At 48.0% G+C, this 19,392-nt stretch overlaps 3 protein-coding genes and 1 pseudogene across 3 annotated transcripts; 3 read left to right on the top strand and 1 right to left on the bottom strand.

Annotated features, from left to right (window-relative positions):
- Positions 1–2,489: 2,489 nt before the first annotated feature.
- LOC136468570 (leucine-rich repeat receptor-like kinase protein THICK TASSEL DWARF1) lies at positions 2,490–3,607 on the top strand (annotated as a pseudogene).
- A 3,034-nt stretch (positions 3,608–6,641) lies between these two features.
- LOC136475740 (T-complex protein 1 subunit eta-like) lies at positions 6,642–11,776 on the bottom strand. The gene is made up of 14 exons (XM_066473327.1): positions 11,619–11,776; positions 11,240–11,500; positions 10,320–10,445; positions 10,023–10,226; positions 9,346–9,515; positions 9,081–9,216; positions 8,871–8,987; positions 8,609–8,728; positions 8,419–8,517; positions 8,248–8,337; positions 7,905–7,986; positions 7,699–7,787; positions 7,526–7,600; positions 6,642–6,991 (listed from the first exon to the last, which is right to left on the bottom strand). The coding sequence occupies exons 1-14, from the start codon at positions 11,631–11,633 to the stop codon at positions 6,893–6,895; spliced, it is 1,683 nt and encodes a 560-aa protein (XP_066329424.1). The 5' UTR covers positions 11,634–11,776; the 3' UTR covers positions 6,642–6,892.
- Positions 11,777–12,060: 284 nt separating this feature from the next.
- On the top strand, positions 12,061–16,346 carry LOC136475741 (EH domain-containing protein 1-like). The gene is made up of 16 exons (XM_066473328.1): positions 12,061–12,340; positions 12,433–12,512; positions 12,630–12,698; positions 12,811–12,868; positions 12,968–13,020; positions 13,126–13,168; positions 13,256–13,317; positions 13,474–13,593; positions 13,722–13,824; positions 13,938–13,987; positions 14,447–14,575; positions 14,650–14,901; positions 15,011–15,090; positions 15,315–15,441; positions 15,527–15,670; positions 15,844–16,346. Exons 1-16 carry the CDS (start codon positions 12,091–12,093, stop codon positions 16,027–16,029), a joined length of 1,806 nt encoding a protein of 601 aa, XP_066329425.1. The 5' UTR covers positions 12,061–12,090; the 3' UTR covers positions 16,030–16,346.
- Positions 16,347–17,368: 1,022 nt separating this feature from the next.
- LOC136471115 (ethylene-responsive transcription factor 3-like) lies at positions 17,369–18,800 on the top strand. The gene has a single exon (XM_066468842.1). It carries the CDS (start codon positions 17,402–17,404, stop codon positions 18,365–18,367), a length of 966 nt encoding a protein of 321 aa, XP_066324939.1. The 5' UTR covers positions 17,369–17,401; the 3' UTR covers positions 18,368–18,800.
- Positions 18,801–19,392: the final 592 nt, after the last annotated feature.

The following is a 19,392-nucleotide window of genomic DNA, read 5'->3' as shown; positions in this document are numbered from 1 at the left end:
GTCAGGCACAAGCAAACGGAACCACAACACATACACAAACGGTGTCCCATGAGATGAACCTTAATAGACTGGGGGATACGGAATCACATTAGACAAATAACCATCACACGACTACAGTGTATAAAAAAACTACACAATGAATTTACAAGACAACTAACTAATAGCCAATTAAAAATGCCGCATCCAATTACTAAGAAGAAACCTACGGCGAACTAATTCACACATCATGCTGGAGGCGAAATGCAGAAGGGGATGGAGCTGCCATCAGCTGAACCTAAAATAGAATGGGGGAAACTGAATCGAATCGGAGAAACAATCAACACTGGTCTTCAGAGACGCGCACTTGTCGGGCGGAGCAGCCCACTCCGCCCACCGGAGACATCCTGTACCGGAGACACTCTACCTGTCGGGCGGAGCACAACAGGCGCGGCGCGACGAGATGGGAAGCACCTGCGGAGGCCTGCAGGGGAGGGGGAGTTGAGGTGAGGGACCAAAACTCAGCTAGATCTCAAAAGAAGCATCCCTCCTCCCTCACGTCGATGATCAGTACTCACGCCCGCGCAACTTCGCCGGGAACAACTCTGTCCGAGTATGGAAGAAGGCGAGGTTGAAAAGATAAGACGAAGACAACAGAAACTATTTCGAATCCTCTCTCCTCCACGTGACATACTGTAGCAGCGCAACAAATGGGCCGTCAAAGAAAATGAAATTGAGCCCACGAGACACAAATGGCAACCAACAAACAGTGGATGGTAACATAATTAACCATCAACCGGATGATGGATAGAAATTCCATAATTATATAAGTGACACAGGATCCTTAAATTTACACCACGGTGGCGGCCTAAAAACTGTTAAGTGACATTAAAAAAAACAAAAAGATGCTTATAATGTGGACATAGATGTTCGCATACCATGTACCAATTACCCCTACAAGCACATCCAAATGGCAGACGGATGATCTTGAGATTTACAAACTAATCGTAGTGCTTAATTAACTTGTTTTCTTGTCGCATACGTATACATTATTGCAGCATGCACCAGAGCCGTCATCCGATCCATAGTCTTACATCGACTAATTAAGAGCAGCTGAGCAGGTGACTTTCCGGTAAGAAGACACTGAATGGAACCACTACTGTCGAGATTCGATAGTGGAAACACATCTCGATCTTTTGCCGAAGGCAGTGATTCCAAAAGTTGTAGTATTCATCCCAGTAGATTTGGAAGACAAACAACAATGTGTAAGCAAGTGAGGAGTTTAATAAGACGAACACTCAAACCACGAGGCTTGTGTCGGTGCGAAGTGCAAACGAATTTCATTTTATATACAAAGCTATAAAAAGAAAATGTACAAGGAATCCCAGTCATGGTTTCCTTTTTCGGCCGAAATCCGTAGGTGCCGATAAGAAAATATCTATTTTTTCGTACAAATTTTGTTTAAATTTATTTAAATTTACTTAAATTCAAATTAATTTTTATTTGAATTTGGTCCGATATTTTCGATATATCCTGTTTATCCTCTTTATCTGTGACTCTGATAAATTTTAATTTTTGAAAATGAAAACCTTGATCCCAGTACTAGTCACGACCCAACGTTGTGTATATAGTACCTGATACTGACGCACACGAGCCTCAACTCTCAACCAGCCCTCAGTCGTGTCAATCCCTAACCACGAGATCATACACGTAATGGCGCTATTTGGCCTTCCCAAGATCAACCGGCTGGATTTGAGCAATAACTTGCTCTCTGCCGAGCTCCCGGTGAACCCCAGTGAGAGTTTGAGCTATTTGTCGGTGGCATCGAACAACTTATCCGGCCTTTTGCCACCGGAGATTGGCCATCTCAAGAATCTGTCCTGGCTCAGCCAAGAGCCAACGCCCTCACCGGCGGCAATCCCCGAGAGCTCAGCCGCTGTGACTCGCTAACCGTGCTCGATCTCAGGGACCGTTCGGCTGTCCTGAATTTCAGCCGGAAGTCACTGTTCACAGCTGGAAAACACTGTTTATTCTCTCACATATCCTCCAGATTCATCCAAACGAACAGGGTGGCAACCAGTTTACCGGAGGGATACCCCAGGAGATGGCAAATTTGAAGGTCCTCACAGGGTTGAATTTGTCTAGGAATAACATTTCTGGGGATCTTCCGATGGAACTTCTTCATATGCCTAGCCTCACCAAGCTCGATGTGTCCTACAACAACCTCACTGGCAGTGTGTCACTGTCGCAACACGGGCTGCTCCAAGGTTGTTGTTTTTTTTTTTTGACGAAACGGCTGCTCCAAGTTTATTTAAACGAAATAGTTTTTGCAGGCAACCCTGGCATTTGTGTGGAGAACGTCACTGCCGCTTCGTGTCCCATGTTGTTGCAGTTGCAGCGTTCACGCCGTTTCAAGACGAGAACGCTGTTGTGCCTCGTGCTGACCGCGAGCGCCATGGTGGTGGTCGTGTGCCTCGGACTAATTAAGGTGGGGGCGCAGAGCGTGGCTGGAGATGGCGAAGCGGCGGCGGCCTACAGCGTGGAAGATGACACGGTTCCAGAGCCTGAACTTGGAAATGGACGACGTGCTCGGGTGCCTCAGGGAGGATAACCTCATCGGCAGAGGAGGCGCCGGCACCGTGTACCGCTGCGTGACGCCAGGCGGCACGGAGGTGGCGGTCAAGCGTCTCCCGGGCCCCGGCCGCCGCGACCACGGCTTCCGGGCCGAGGTGACCACGCTCGGCGGCATCCGGCACCGCAACGTGGTGCGGCTGTTCGGCTTCGCGTCCAGCACGGAGGCCAACATGCTCCTGTACGAGTACATGCCCACGAGGTCGCTGGGCGCGGTCCTGCTGCCTGCACGGAGAGAGCGGCGGGCTCCTCTTGGGCTGGGCCGCCAGGCACCGCGTCGCCACCGAGGCGGCGCGCACGCTGTGCTACCAGCACCACGAGTGCTCGCCGAGGATCCTGCACCGCGACGTCAAGTCCAACAACATCCTGCTGGACTCGGCGATGGAGGCGCACGTCGCCGACTTCGGCCTCGCCAAGTTCCTTAGCCGCGGCGCGTCCTGCTCCGGCGGCACGGGAGCGGTGGCGGCGGAGGAGTCCGTGTCGGTCGTCGCCGGCACGTTCGGGTACATCGCTCCAGGTAAGAACTAAGAACGTGACGTGCGCTCGACAAGACATATTGTTGTCTGTTGCGTTGCCATTACAGTGACAGGCACGGAGTGGTCTCCGTGCAGAGTACGCGTACACGCTGCGGGTGGACGAGAAGACGGACGTGTACAGGTTCGGCGTGGTGCTGCTGGAGCTCGTCACGGGGCGCCGCCCGCTCGGCGACTTCGGCGACGAGATCGACCTCGTGCACTGGGCGCGGAGCGTCGTGTCGAGACCCACGGACACGGCGGCAGTCCTGGCCGTGGCTGACCCCCGGCTGCCCGCCGGCCTGATCGCTCGCCTCTTCAGGGTGGGCACATCGTGCGTCCGTGAGAGCAGCCAGGCACGGCCCACCATGCTTGACGTCGTGCGCGTCCTCTCCAGCTTCGTCGTACCACCTGCGGATCCAGCCTGCTCAGTTTGTGCCGATGACGAAGCCTGTAAGAGCAAGGATGATCGGTCACAGCTGATCTGAATGGTTGTTTTTCTGGGCCTGCTCTTCTGAATGCTGCGACCATCCGGCTGAAGATCACAGTCAGCTTGCACCGAAGATCATACTCTGGCAGTCCTGATCTGAATGGTTGTTTTTCTTCTGGCCTGCTCTTCTGAATGCTGTGACCATCCGGCATCTCACTTTCAGCTGGGCTTAGGAGCTTGCACCGAAGATCATACTCTGGCAGTCCGGATGCCCGAGGGCGCTCTAGCGGCAGGGCGAGCTCAGTCACAACATTTATTAAACAAAACCACATTATGTGCGCAAGATTTTATGAATAAAATTATGCATGATACTAATGAAACAAAATTGTGAACACAAGATTTGTAATAAGAAAAAAAAATGCATACAAGATTTGTGAAAAGAAAATTATGCCCACAACTCTTTTGGGTATATGCCTTGTTAAGATCGGTATAATCAACACACAAACGCTTTAGTTCAAACAAACAATAGAAAAGGACTACAACTTTATTTGGAAGAATAATGGTGCTTCCTGAAAATAGTAGTAAAATATATCATGCAATCACACAAATCGATCTCATTCTCATGCTCTAATGCACGAACCAAGTCCGTTCAGATTTTCTAGACTTCCAACTTCTGATGGCAAAGACCCAGATAAGAAATTATCTGAAATGTTGATGAAATTCGACAAGGTTGATATGGAAAAGAGTTCTTTAGGTGTCGGACCAGAAAGATTGTTGTGAGAAAGATCCAATACTTCTAAAGGACAATGGCTGAGAGTAGATGGTATAGATCCAATACTTCTAAAGGACAATGGCCGAAAGCATGAAGAATCATCAACGCTGAGAGGTTTCCCAGTGAACTAGGGATCGTTCCTGAGAACTGATTTGCACCTAGGTTCAGCACATTGAGGTCATGGATGTTACCGAGCTCTGGAGGCAGGATCCCTTGGAAGCCATTCGATGAAAGATTGAGTCGCCTCAGGTAAAGTGAGGTTTCCCAGCGCAGGGGTGATGGTGCCAGTCAGGTTGAGCTCTGGGAGGTACAGAGCCACCACATGGCCCCGGCGATGTCCCCTCAAGCCGCACGCCACGCCGCGCCACCGGCACATGGGAATGGACATGTTGCCCCACGAAGCTAGGGCTCGCGACGGGTCACTCCTCACGAGTGACTTGAATGACATGAGCGCGAGCTGGTCGGAGTCGGCGATTGCTCCATGAGCTGCCAGTGAGGTCTGTGCCACGAATGTGGCAAGGCAAATGAGGAAGAATGCGAGCATGCTCAAGAGAGGCTTTATGAGGAGCACCACCATGGTGATTGTATAATGTTTGCAGACAGCAAGCCTTTATTAGATAGGCAACCCGGCCGTATAGACATGGTGCTTATATGGAGGCAACAGTTGCTACGAGTCAGCCGAAGAGGACGACGACTTCGTCGAGCGTTGACATGTTGCTTTATATAAGTATAAAGAAAGAATATCCCGTACCAAGCAGGCAGGCAGGCAGTAGGCCGCCGCCGCCCTTGCTGGCTGGCACGGGAGGTCGGGATCGGGAAGGCGATGGGCGCTTAGCAGCCGGGGAACGGGAACGTGCCCACTTCGTTCCGATTCGCGGGAACATGGCGGGACGCCGTCCCGATAGACGATGGAACGTGACTCGCAACCACAAGCAGGAACGTCGGGTCCCAAATGAGGATGGAACGTGCGGGGAAGAACATACCTCAGGTGAAGTCAGGTCGCGTCGCTCACGGTCGCTGGCTGCCCGGATCCCCGGACGCCGAGCCCACGAATGGCGAACCCCGTCCGCAGCTTCTCGACGCCGCAGGAAGCGCCCGAGGCCGCCGTACGCCGCCGCATTCGATGTCGTCACAGTCTCGCAATCTTGCTAGAGTGGGTAGCCGGCCGCCGGCGGCTGTGCGGCCACTGTGGCCGTGCGCTGGTCAGCTCGTGTGGTGCGTCGTGCGCGCTGCGCCATGCCAGTGCGTGGGTGGTGGCGGCCGGCAAAAACTAGAGCTAGCGATTGGCCTGGAGCCTGGACTGGAATGGGCTTTAGGGTTCAGTAACTAATGAACGGCACAATAAAACAAAAAAAAAACTGCAAAAAAGATGACATCAAATATGTATACTATGAAAATATAATTAATAAAGAATCTAATGATACTTATTTAGTATCATAAATGTTATTATTTTATTATATAAATTTAGTTAAATTTGATATGCTTTGACTCTTTAAGAAAGCTAGAATAACTTCTAATTTATGACGGATGGAGTAGTATAAGTCCCTAAATTGTGTAAAGGGCATATATATTCTTAAAATACTGATCGAACCAATACCTTTACTGTAGGTGTGCCATTTAATTGGTTGCGAATGTGGGCTAAATTTAGCAAATGAATTTTTATATACCCGGCTTACCTTAAAAGCCGGCTTGTTCGGCTTCTTTTTTTCAGCCGGAACGGTGTTTTTCTCTCACAACAATTCAGCTTTGGCTTGTTTTTTCAGCCAATTTCAGCCAAGCGAACGGGGCCGGTCTATATGACGTGGGTATCATGTACATTGAGTCTTATTGCTGCTGTGAGTGACACCCTGGTTTGAGTTATTCTTGGAGCTAAATTGTTTGATTTAGTGTCATTTGTTTGGTTCTTTATTGATCGAGGTATATGATGCTTGGGCGTCCGAGGAGCCCCTTGCCGATCGCTACCCTGTCCTCCTCAGTCACTGTGTCCTACCATGTCAGTTGCACAGATCAAGCAGATTGGTGTTGATGATGCTTCCCTTTAGGTCCCAAGAATGTCGTCGCAGGCAATTTCGGAGCTTGATGAGGTGCGCACAACTCTACAACACACAGATATGCCCTTAGTCGCAGAGAATTGGCGTTATTAGCCCTGTACAACACGCCCATTCCTGAAAATTTTGCTCGAGCCACTCAGTGTGAGCAAATAGCATCTCAGGCCCAAGGGTACTAGCACCTGTCTAATGTCTTTACGCTTGAGCGCACGAGGATCACAAACGATCATTCAAAAAACTGATGCCAATAAACTAAGATATGGGCCAAACAATTTGTAACCAAAGGCTCAGGTCTACTACTATATCACAACAGGAAAGCTACATGGATAAACGTCTGGTGTATCTCCGCTGAAACAAAAAGTCTGCTACTGCTTCCCAACCGAAAGCACACAATAATAAGTGCGTGTCCATAAACTCACATTACATGTGCAGTACGACACAACAGCACCGCGCGAACAGGCAAAAATAATCTGACCCACAAAGGCGATCAAAACATAATGTTACAGGATCAACGTGGCTCAGTTCATCGCCTGCGCATGCCCCGGCCACCACGTCCTCGCATTGCCCCTCCACCACGACCAGCCATTGCACCAGCTGCAGCCTCACCTTGTGCGCTCTCCGACTAGAGTATCCCACAATTTGAGGAAAGGAAATATGGCAATTAGTTCATGTGACGAATCAATTGCTTTAAACAAAACAAATTGTTTGCAAGGAACATCCAAAATATCTATTAACAACTTAGTGACCGTCTAAATTCAAAGTCGCAAAGCCTTAATTTAGGAGAAATGCTATGGGCTTTCATGGACCTATGGTTTGAACATGTGCAATTTGAAGTGGCAAAGTGGAGTCATTGCCTCCTTGGCAGTCAAACCAATCTCTAAAGATGCAAAAGAACAAAAAGAAAGAAAGAAATGTTCTTTCAAGTACCGAAATCTACTACACTATTTCTATAATCATTTTTTGTTTAGTGACTCGGAACTTTCCAGCAGAGGGGATAGATTGGACTAAATAGGACATAAGAGATGGCCAAACAATATATCATTATGGAGGGAAGCGGATTTGCCACGGGAGTCTCAACTCCACTCATGAAACGAAAGAAGAGTAAAGGCATTGTTTTTTACTATAATGGACCCTAGTCGTTTGCATGCCTCCTTACCTTTGGGTTTTTCACTGTTTCGTCAACACTAAGAATAAGGCAGGAAGCTTCGGTTGCAGCATTTATAGCATTGATCTGAACAAAAAAGTTCTCAAGACATCAGCATGTGAACTTGTGAACTTAAGATACATGGATACCCAAAAGCAAATGAATGAAACCAAATGCGAAATTACCTTTACAACAGCAGGTTCCCACACAAAGTTCGCAAAGGAATCAGCAATTCCGCCAGTGTTTATGTCTACACCATAATTAGCACCTTCACCTGAACAAATTAACCATGCATCACGCATCAGTAAAATAGATAGCTTTCCGCTTCACAACTGTACTGTCATGAATAAAATTGTAGACTAAATTCAAAATAAAACTTAAGGAAACCAACCAGATGCGTGTTTCTGCCTGAGCTTATTGAGAGCATCAGTAGCGTCAAATCCAGCATTATCACAAAGTTGACGTGGAATAACCTGCAGGATGATTTTATTGAAAATGACTAAATGAGTGGACACAATGTTGCACATATAAGACGTAACACATGTAAGTGATCAGAATCAAATGGTCGATCAACAATATAGCCCTTTTTGACAGAACACTAAATGCAACTTAAAACCAGCAGCCGCACATTTATTGTATCCTTAAGAAGTTAGTGGAAAGCTTTGAGTGCAGTGCATAAATAAAAGCACAATCCTGAATCTAGTAAGGAAAAGTATGGACCAGGAATATTGTACCTCGAGGGCTTTAGCAAACGAATTTACAAAGAACTGGGACTTCCCAGCAATTGTCCGCGCATGCTGCCTGAGATACTTGCTTATTTCCATCTACACAAAACATAAAAAATCAGCATAAAATTCTATGAACTGCTGAATCATCCATGTTGACAAGGTGACCACCAGACATACATCAATAGCACCACCACCCGGCACAACTGTCGAGTTCTTAAGTGCTCTCCTCACAATCATGATGGCATCATGGAGACTCCGTTCAGCTTCCTCAATGAACTAGCACAGAATCAAAGAAATGTAAGGACATTCATAACATGTTAAAAACAGATTATGGCTAACAGAAGTGTATCAATATTCAATAGAAGACCTGGTCTGTACCACCACGGAGCACAATAGTCGCTGTCTGACCAGAAGGGCAGCCACTAAATATGTTGAACCTTTCATTGCCCACTTGCTTTTCCTCGAATACCTCACAGGAACCAAGTACCTTTACAAAAGAAAAAAAAAAGAAAGGAATCAGCTCGCACTCAGCACTAGGTAGCTGACATTAACCCTAAATTTCCAGTCAACAATCCATCAAAAACAGACAATTCAACAGCTCACAAGCAAATAAAAAATGTCATGCTTACCTCATCGATGATATTATTTACAGAAGTTTGAACAGTTCCACCAGTTGCTGCAGCAACACGTTGCAAATCTTCTTCTGTGACACGGCCGGCGCAGAAAATGTCTCGATCTGCGAAATACTGTACAGACCCAAATTATCTGAGACAGGCTGCAGAAGTATGCATTACAGAAAAGCAGAAGGTTTATTTGGTTAAATGAAAACATCAGGCTACCTGTGTTGCAAGATCACCAATAGCTAGCCGAGACAGAACTATCTTTGCTCCACTTTTCACACATTTATCCAGTTTGTCATAAATAATGTTCCATTCAGCATCAACAATTGATTGGTATTGCAGAGGGTCAGATAATCTACAGGTATGTTGGAAATAGAGCCAGCATAAGCAAACATTGAAAAGCATATAGAGCAACACAAAATAAAGAATGGAGCACACATTCTGTTCTGTAGCAGGTGGGGTTTGAGTGAATCGGTATGGATACCTGATCTCTGCATTTTCCTTCTCAGATTTCAATTCTAGTTCAATGTTTAACAAAAGAATCTTCGGATTCAGGAACTTCTTTGGCTGTTGCTCAAATCCAGCATACGAAAATGTCTTCTTGAACGCAACACCATTCACCAGAAAAGAATCTCTCATGGTACCTCCAGGAACCTAAGATACATCAAAATATCAGGCATTAATGTCTTATAGTGAAAAATCAAATGAATACTATATTACGTGGCATACCTACTATGTAGCCTGTAATCAAAGGCAAAATAAAGCATCAAAAAACATCATAGCTATTAGAAAGTAGTGGAATCGGTGCTTGGTTCATCAGTAAATTTGTAACATATATCCTAACATAGTTTTTTCCCCTTAAATGAATTCCTTACATTCTGTATAATAAAACCAACCCTGAGAACCTCGTGGAACAAAATTGATAACTAAATGACTAGCTTGTTTTCTTTAGGCAAAGCAAAAATGGAATCCCAAGTATGTCCCTTCTACATATTAAAACAAATAGAACAGTACAACCCTTCTAGATGAAAATAATTGTTTACTTGGTTGCCCAGTAGCCAATCCTTAATATATCAGTTCCGAAGTCAGAATGATATCAAGAGCTAATATCTTAAGACTTTTCAACCCAGAACATCTTGCAAGAGAACATTGCAATATCACCTTCTTAATCCCGATAAGATTAAGCCTGTCATCATTGCCAATGGCAAGGACAGCATCCACAACCATAGAAGCAAAGAATTCTTTTTCACCGCCTATAAGTTTTGAAGAGAGTGTTGTAGCAGCACACTTGGCTAGCAATGTTTTCTTCTCTTCAAGGCTTTTTCCTTCTATGCTAACTGCCAGCTCTTTAACCCTTTGGATTGCCTGACAGAAATTCATGTTAATGAATAATCAAATTTGGAAAATAGTTGCAGAGAATCAAAAGGTTGGCTGTTAAAAAAGATGGTAGTTACAGACCATATTGCCTGCAGTTCTATAACTGCGAATTAGACTGTGGGGGTGCACCCCATCCTCAATATAAGGTTTTGCTTCCTTTAAGAATTCTGCAGCTAGAAGCACCACAGTAGTTGTCCCATCACCAACCTGAGTAAATAAGAAATTTAAGGTTGAGCTTAACATGCATGTCCAAGCTCCATAGTCCAACAAACATAAATCCAGCAAAAAATAATGGAAGCCAAAGCTGCAAGTCAATTATACAGCATCATTGCTTTATAACAGGAACACAGAACTAGATGCAGACTCAACTGTTGTGATACATAAATGTTGATACTTGCAAATAAAAACTGCAAGCAAGACTAAAACAGAAAATAAGAAACTTCTGTGAATGCCAAATTCATCCGCTTAACGTAGGATTGTATGACTCAAAATGAAGCGAGGAAGCTCTTAAACGACAGAGAAAAGAAAAAAAAATGAAACAAATAAGAAAATAAAAAATACAACAACATGACATGGTACAAAAGCTCTAAGACACCATTTCATTGAGCCAAATGCCTGTGGACAACACGACATATCTTAGTCCAAACAGAAGAGATCAGTGGGTTGGATAGCAATGGATTAGGCCTGTCATCATTCCCGCTGTTCAAATTGCAATTCCTTGGCTTATGCCTCAACCACACAGCCCATCCATGACTAAACTATGAATTTATGAGCCATTCCACCAAAATCGTGTGCCTATCACACCTTAACAAACCGATCCTACTTCACAAAGATTAAATGTCACGAAATGGTTTAGGATTAATTGATAAGGGTTCTTATTTTGTTAACTGTCTGCCCACAGTGGCAACTGGCAAGTACCATAACAAAAGTAATGCATCTAATAGATCGCAATGAGGCAGGTTTCCACAGCTCCAGGTAAAGATTTTTATCTAGATGGATACCTCGGAGTCCTGTGACTTGGCGATGTCGACAAGGATCTTGGCGGCGGGGTGCACGATGTCGAGGAGGCGCATGATGGTGGCGCCGTCGTTGGAGATGGTGACTCCGCCCTTGTCGTCGTGGATGAGCTTGTCCATCCCCCGGGGCCCCAGCGTGGTCCGCACGGTGTCGCCCACCGCCGTGCACGCGTTGATGTTGCTCACCACCTGCGCGCGCCCCTGCGACGTGTCCGTACCCTCCTTGAGCAGGATGATCTGCGGTTGCTGCGGAACACAAACGAAAGCGTCAGCACGGCCATCAGGATCAGCGAATCGGAGCTTGCGTGCGAGGGTGGAGGCAAGAGCGGATTGCGGATTAGGGCTCCGTGGAGGCGGCGCTTACCATCATCGACGCCATGGTTGGGGGCTCGGCGGAGCTAGGGCTTGAAGTGTGAGGGAGGGGAAGAGATCTGAGAGGAGACGGGAGTAGGGTTTTGAGGTTTCGGCCGAGGTTTTTTAACGGAGATCCTGGCGTCCGTCTGCCGCTGCGCCACAAGCCCACAACACCCTGGTAGCTGGTACTAGTAGACTGGTAGTCTCTCGAGTCTGACTGGTGCCGGGCCGGTGGGCCCATACCTGAATGATCCATGGTCTGTCGGCCCATCTGGACCAGATATCAGGCCCATGTCTTTTCCTCTCTTTTCGTTTGAGATTTTTCAAGTTTGAATTCAGGTCCTCCCAAATGCCATCCCTATTTGCCTATCAGGTCATCATCAGGCCATGGGCATCGGGGAGCGTCCAGCCATATTTTTTAAATAAAAAATAAAAGAAATCACGGGGGAGCGTCTCCGTGAAGTGGGGTCCTCTGTTTCAAAATGCCACCCCGTCCAACGCAAACGAGAGGGAAAGCCGAAGCGAGTGCGAGGCGGCCCGTCAGGCTCCTCCTGTCTCATCTGTGCTGCTGCAGTTGCTCCTGCTCCTCTCTGCGGCGGCGGCGGCGGCCTAGGACCTGGGCGGGGCGGCGAGAGGGGACGGAGATGGAGATCGCGCGAGCGGCTGCTGGCGTGGCCTGCTCCAAGGAGCACCAGAGGATCTACGCCGAGTGGTTCGCCCTCGCCGACCCAGGTAAGGCGCTCCTGCCCCTCAGCTCCCAGGCCGCCCTAAAAAATCCGCGGAGGTCTGATGCTTACTGCTCCGACGTGGGGTCTCTGTTGCAGATGGCGATGGCCGCGTCACGGGCGCCGACGCCACTAGCTTCTTCGGCATGTCCGCGCTCTCACGCGCCGATCTCAAGCAGGTGAGCACGGGGCCGCTGGTCTCCTCCTGCTCCTCTCCTGGCCTTGGTGATATCGTCTAGGATTATCGTTGAGGAATGGCTACTGATATTTCCCTGTTTGGGGATTTGCGTGCTAAGGTATGGGCGATCGCGGATTCCAAGCGGCAGGGGTACCTCGGATTCGCCGAGTTCGTCACAGCAATGCAGGTTCGTCCCCTCACATCCATTAGTCATAGCGTGTGCATCTGACGATGAATGGTGAGGTTGTGCTGCTGGTTTGTGGACTGATGGTCTAACACGATCGATATGCAAACTGCAGCTCGTGTCTCTGGCCCAAGCAGGGAACGAGATCACACAGGACAGTCTGAAACGTGAAGGTAGTTGGCTGTGAACTGAACTTGACCTTCCTTTGCCCCTTCTGTGAGTTCATCTGGACGTGGATGTTTAAACTCGATTGTTTACGGTGGTTCGTGCAGACCTGAGCGCCTTGGATCCGCCTGTGATGGAAGGTGTCGATGAGCTACTGGCTGTAAGTCTGAAATCTTCAGATTCTGTGTCATTCAATGAATTTGCCCCTTTCAATATGATACTATGATGGATTGTTGCGATGTTATGATGGACTGTTTCTTTCCAGAGATCCAAGGCTGTTGTGAAGAGAGTTCACCCAGATGACAATGGTAACCAATATGTTTAACCCTAGTTATACTCATGTGGCTGAATCATCTTTGACATCACATACCTATATGGCTATATCTGCTCTTCAGGTACCACTCAGGTCCAAGCACCTTCCATATATCACTGGTTTGGTTCAAAAGCAGCACAGAAGGTATTAGATTACCATGTTGAATTTCAAATCTCGTTCAAACTCTATGGCTGCTGCTTTCAATATGCTTTTCATTACATCACAAACCATTTTGCCTGGTATGTGGAGCATTGTGGTTTAGCAATTGACTGATTTTGCGTTTAATCTGGCATTCTGCAGGTGCAGATGCCTCTGACTGCTGTTACCTCTGTAATTGATGGCTTGAAAAGACTATATGTCGAAAAACTGAAGCCATTGGAAGTCGCCTACAGATACAATGATTTTGCTTCCCCATTGTTGGTAAATAATTCCATTCACAGTTTTGTTTTGTTTGAAGTATCGGTCTTATTGTTCTAAAGTACTTTGATGCTCATCGTGCTCTTCTGTCATTATTTACATGTCACTTCATTGCTTCTATCATTTTCCAGACAAACAGTGATTTTGATGCAAAGCCAATGGTTATGCTCTTGGGTCAGTATTCAACAGGGAAAACAACGTTCATTAAGCATCTGCTGAAGACAAGCTACCCAGGTTTGATGCTTCATCTTATCAAACAGATTTGAGTATCAGCCTTACTGGCCATTTTGTTTTCAATTGCCTCTGATTGCATTAAAATTTGATTTTTTTATCCGTTTCGATTTCAGGAGCTCATGTCGGACCAGAGCCAACCACTGATAGATTCGTAGTTGTCATGGTAACTGTTGGCATGAATATTGTATCTGCATACAAAATGGATATGGGGTCTGACTGATGGTCAATACTGTAGCTGTGTACTGAGAATGTTTTCCTTATATTGGCTAAACCAATGTAGTTCGTCTTTGCTATTATTATATCATTGCAACAACTTCTATTGTTCCTATGCAATATGGCTAGCCATTATCATGAACTGTTGATTGCTGAAAATAAAACTTTAATATTGAAAAAATAGAATCATTGTTGTGTTATTTTTTGAACCCTTTAAAGCTTCCTTTAAACCATACTGCATGCCCATGGGATATTTCTTCATTCATTTAAGTTGTTCAATTCAAAACGAAACTTTGTTGCTGACCTTTTACAAATCTTATCAGTTTGCATTACCTGCTGGCTGGCCCTGTCAGTGTATACATTACTTTTTTTCTAATTGTCCCTCAAATTAATTTTGTTTTCACTTCAGTCAGGATCTGATGGAAGGACCATTCCTGGCAATACTATTGCTGTTCAAGCCGACATGCCATTCACTGGTCTTACAACATTTGGGGGAGCATTTCTGTCAAAGTTTGAATGCTCTCAGATGCCACATCCGGTAAGCTTTAGTTTGATACAGGTACATGTAGAGTGCATTCATTTAGAAACTGAATCCTCCTTTGTTTCTTGAAGCTGCTAGAGCATATCACCTTTGTGGACACTCCTGGTGTTCTCTCTGGAGAAAAGCAACGGACCCAACGTAGCTATGATTTCACTGGTGTAACCTCATGGTTTGCTGCTAAGTGTGACCTTATTCTTCTTCTGTTTGACCCTCACAAGCTTGATATAAGTGATGAGTTCAAACGTGTCATTTCATCCTTACGTGGGCATGATGACAAAATACGTGTAGTGTTGAACAAGGCCGACCAAGTTGACACACAGCAGGTACAGTTTTTTCTTGCAATCAATTTGTATGTCCTGTTATGCGTATGCTTTATTTTGTTTGTTAAAAAATGTCTAGTATGATGAATAACTTTTCCCTTCTATGCTACAGCTTATGAGAGTGTACGGTGCATTGATGTGGTCTCTTGGGAAAGTGCTAAATACTCCTGAGGTTGTGCGTGTGTATATCGGGTAATTTCTTATGCCTGTTATTTGTTACCTTACTCCTCTATAACTTTTAAGCAATGGAGGTGTTACAACTTACAAGTCTTGTACAATAAGTTAAAAAAATGCATATTGATGGAGGTTCAATTTTGTATTGGGTTGTAGCTGAGTCTTTACAACTGTTAGCAGTTGGTTTTTTTCTTTCTATTTTTTCATTAACTGGATTGACACTTTGCCGCTAATATTTACAGGTCCTTTAACGATAAGCCAGTGAATGATTCAGCTGTTGGACCAATTGGAAAAGACTTGTTTGAGAGGGAGCAAGATGACCTCCTCTGTGACCTGAAAGACATTCCTAAAAAGGCCTGTGATCGACGGGTAAGTTGAAATGTTGTTGAGTCATTTGTCAGAACTCCTCCTTTCTGTACTGGAATTTGGAAATGAACAGCACCATTTCTTCCAGGTCAATGAGTTTGTTAAGCGTGCTCGAGCTGCCAAGATCCATGCTTACATAATTGGTCATCTGAAGAAGGAGATGCCTGCAATGATGGGAAAAGCTAAGGCTCAACAGCGACTCATAGACAACTTAGAGGAGGAGTTCACAAAGGTAATTACAGAGAACTTGATTGCCCGAATGTTTATGTCTGGGTCTAATTTCAACAGAAGATTTACGACTAACCTTAATTTGCTGGCATCTAAATCCAAAGTTACTGTCATTTTTCCGCTTTCTTTTGCCCAACATCCCTCTACGTGACTGATACTCGTGATCCGGTGGAACAGGTGCAGAGGGAATACCATCTCCCCGCCGGAGACTTCCCCGACGTCGAGCACTTCAAACAGGTGCTGGGTGGATACAGCATCGACAAGTTCGAGAAGCTGAAGCCCAAGATGGTTCAGGCGGTGGACGACATGCTCGCTCACGACATCCCGGAGCTCCTCAAGAACTTCAGGAACCCGTACGAGTGAACTGACCTGACCTGACCTGCCTCTCGTCGGTTGTAAGATTACCTTAGCTGTCACGTCTGATGATGGCGGAGGGACGTCCTGGGAGATGTAGACAATCACGGGTCACTACTCACTGGCTGTCCGCAGCTGTACCAAAAACCGAGAGGGTGCATGAGGATTCAGATCAGAGAGCCACAGCGCGTTGCCTGTTAGTTTCAGCGTCAGTGCTCTGTCGTGGTTGCCGCACGCCGGCACGCGAAGGAGTTGTGGTAGCGTTACCGTTTCGCTGTGATACATTTTCCCTTCGTGATGAGATAAAGAGTTGCAGGCGGCAAAGCGATACGGTGTGCAATGATAACTTGCGACCATGTGATGTTGCTGGTCCTGGGCCGCACACGATGCGTGACGCACCAGCGCCGCACCGCTGCCTGCCCTGCCCTGCCCTGTGGCGTCCCAGCTAGCCGCGTTTTGCGTACGAGTGCGGGGCAAATCGTTTGGACCTGGATGGACGGTGTCTGGCTGACTCCACACACATGATAATGGGCTCGCCCGTGAAGTGGGACCGGTTGTCGTCCGTCTCCCTTGGTGGCCTCTGCCTATAGATCCTCTAAATATATCACCTTGTTTCAGCTTATTCTCTCTTAGCCCTGGTTTAGTTGGACCCTAAAGTTCAAAAAGTTGCTACAGTACCTGTCACATCGAATATTTGCGGCCCGTGCATGGAGCATTAAATGTAGACGAAAAGAAAAACTAATTGCACAGTTTGGTGGGAAATTGCGAGACGAACGTTTTAAGCCTAATTAGTCAATGTTTGGACACTATTTGCCAAATAAAAACGAAGGTGCTACAGTAGCCCCAAATTTCAAATTTCGCAAACTAAACAAGGGCTTACATAACATTATTGAATCAACCGAAACCAGCCGAAATAAGGTGAAAATGTGACCGGCCAAACTAGCCCATTGTTTTTCAGAAATCCTACTAGATGAGCTGGGTCTTCCCTATGGATTCCACGCATTCCGAAACGGTCAAAGAGCATGGATGTTAATGTTAGATAGGTAAACGGTGAGTATTTTTATCTTTAATTACCGCACTGGCTTGGCTTTGCACGTGGAAAAAGTGGAGCCATCCCAATTCAGCTCCCGTTGGCTTGCACTAAACTGATGGTGTCCACTGTCCACAGCCACTGGCAGGCAGGCAGCACAGTTGCGCGAATATGCCGCCCCCGCGCTAGTGGCACCGCGGCTACCAGCACGACACGCTCGGGCGCACCCAGGCCAGGCCGGCAAGCGTCGCATCGCAAAAATCCGGCGCGCCCAACCACGCCACACCACTGGGTCTGGCGGGAGAGGCGAGCACATCACCACGCGGCGGGGGCGATGCCGATGCGAATGCGATGCCGTGGCGAGGATTGAGGAGGAGGCGCAGGCGCGGCAGGCAGAGGCAGCCGACCCACCCCCGGGACGTGGACGTGGTGACGCCTGATGCGGTCGTGGGAAATCAACCCAACGGACCGACGCGGCGCCCGGGTCGTGGCGGGCCCGGCGCGTCAGCCTCTGCGGGGCCGTGCCGACCAAACAGGCGCAGGAGCAGCCGAGGGAGGAAAGGAAAGGAAAGGCCACTCGGGGGCCGGGCCAAGCCAAACGCGGAGTCGCCGAGGAGGACAAGGCACAACAAGCCGCACGGGAAGACAGGCAGGCAGGGCAGGGCAGAGAGGAAGGAAGAGGAGGAGGAGAGCGCGTGGAGGAGGCGAGGGGGGATGCGGCGGGCGAGGCCGCCGCCGGTCCCAGTCCCGGTCCCGACGGCGCCGGGGGACGCGGGGGGGCCGGAGGTGAAGTACCGCGGGGTGAGGCGGCGGCCGTCGGGGCGGTACGCGGCCGAGATCCGGGACCCGGCCAGGAAGACCCCGATCTGGCTCGGCACCTTCGACTCGGCCGAGGCCGCGGCCCGCGCCTACGACGCCGCCGCCAGGACCATCCGCGGCGCCGCTGCGCGGACCAACTTCCCCTCCGCCTCCGTCTCCGCCGCGGTGCCGCCCCCGCGGCTCCCCGCAACCGTCACCGCCCCCGCCGCCGCGGCGGGGGCGGCGACGTCTAGCCACAGCAGCACCGTCGAGTCCTGGAGCGGCGGCGGCGCGCCCGCCGGGATCCTCCGCGCCGCAGCCGCCCCGGCCGCCGAGGAGGACTGCCGCAGCTACTGCGGCTCCTCGTCGTCGGTTCTCTGCGAGGACGGCGCGTCGGGCCCGGGCTGCGGCGACGAGGCCGCCGCGCCGCCGCCGGCCCCGCTGCCGTTCGATCTGAACGTGCCGGACCCGGCGGCCGACGAGATGGACTGGCGCTGCGACACGCTGCTGCACCTCTAGCCGCCGCCGCGGACCAACCGCGAGCACTCCCCCGAACTGGTACTACAGGATCGTGCTGCTCGCTTCCTGTGGCTGATGATGATCCGGCGGAGCAATGCGTACCCGCCCAACAAGTGCTATCGTGCTATCTCTCTCCATAGAAATTGATAATTTTAATTTTAATTTTTTTTTTTTTTTTTTTTTTTTTTTGCCACTGCCTCTTTAGTCTCTCTTTTTTTACCACTGCCAAGATTCGGTAATACTACTTTTGTGATAATGTGAATAACTCATCGTCATGTAATCCGTGGAGGGGGAACCTGTTCTTGCAAACCTTCCTGCTTCCTGCTGTGTTATCTGTAGCAGCATGATGTATGTGAGTATGTGACCACGGCCTCTTCTTGTCTTGCTGTAATATTCTCAAGACAATGGAATTAAGAGAAAAATTACATACACCTTTGCTTCTGTTTATTGGCAGCTCCTGGCTGTTTGCTTTGATTGTGTAATTGTGTGCCCTGTGCTTCATGAGCAGAGCTCTGCAGAAGTTTGAAGTGAAACGCAGCCACAGACGTAAAAACATCGTTATGCTTATGTATGCCCCTAATTCAGGAATGAGGATTAGCAGAGTATCATCATCTTCAGACTTCAGTCCAAAGCCAGCTGAAAGCATCTGATCTGATCTTGCTGCTGCGCATTGCAACACTCTTCGGAGGTAAGAGCAGCCAGAAAACCATTCAGATCAGCGGCTGCATCCTGCACAATTAGTCAATTACTGCCCTAAAGACATCGAAACAGAACAATGAAGGTTACATTACACGGTCGGTTGAGAAGAAGAAATGCATCTTTAGTGTATCATCCAAAGCCTGAGTCAGTCTAATTATAATGTAAGGGAAAATCTGGATAGGATAGCTCATCTCCGTCTAGCGTCTAGGGCTGGGGACAAACGTTGCCATCAGACGAGCCAGCGCCTGTGCGATGCGGATCGGGATTGCGATTGGGGTGATGGGCCTGATGGGAATTGCCAATTGGCATGGCTGTCGAAGACGATT

The sequence above is a fragment of the Miscanthus floridulus genome, chromosome 8 (genome assembly GCF_019320115.1).
Source record: "Miscanthus floridulus cultivar M001 chromosome 8, ASM1932011v1, whole genome shotgun sequence".
In the NCBI taxonomy this organism is placed as follows: domain Eukaryota; kingdom Viridiplantae; phylum Streptophyta; class Magnoliopsida; order Poales; family Poaceae; genus Miscanthus; species Miscanthus floridulus.
Note: the sequence above shows the minus strand (reverse complement) of the source record. Positions and strands in the feature narration are given on the sequence as shown.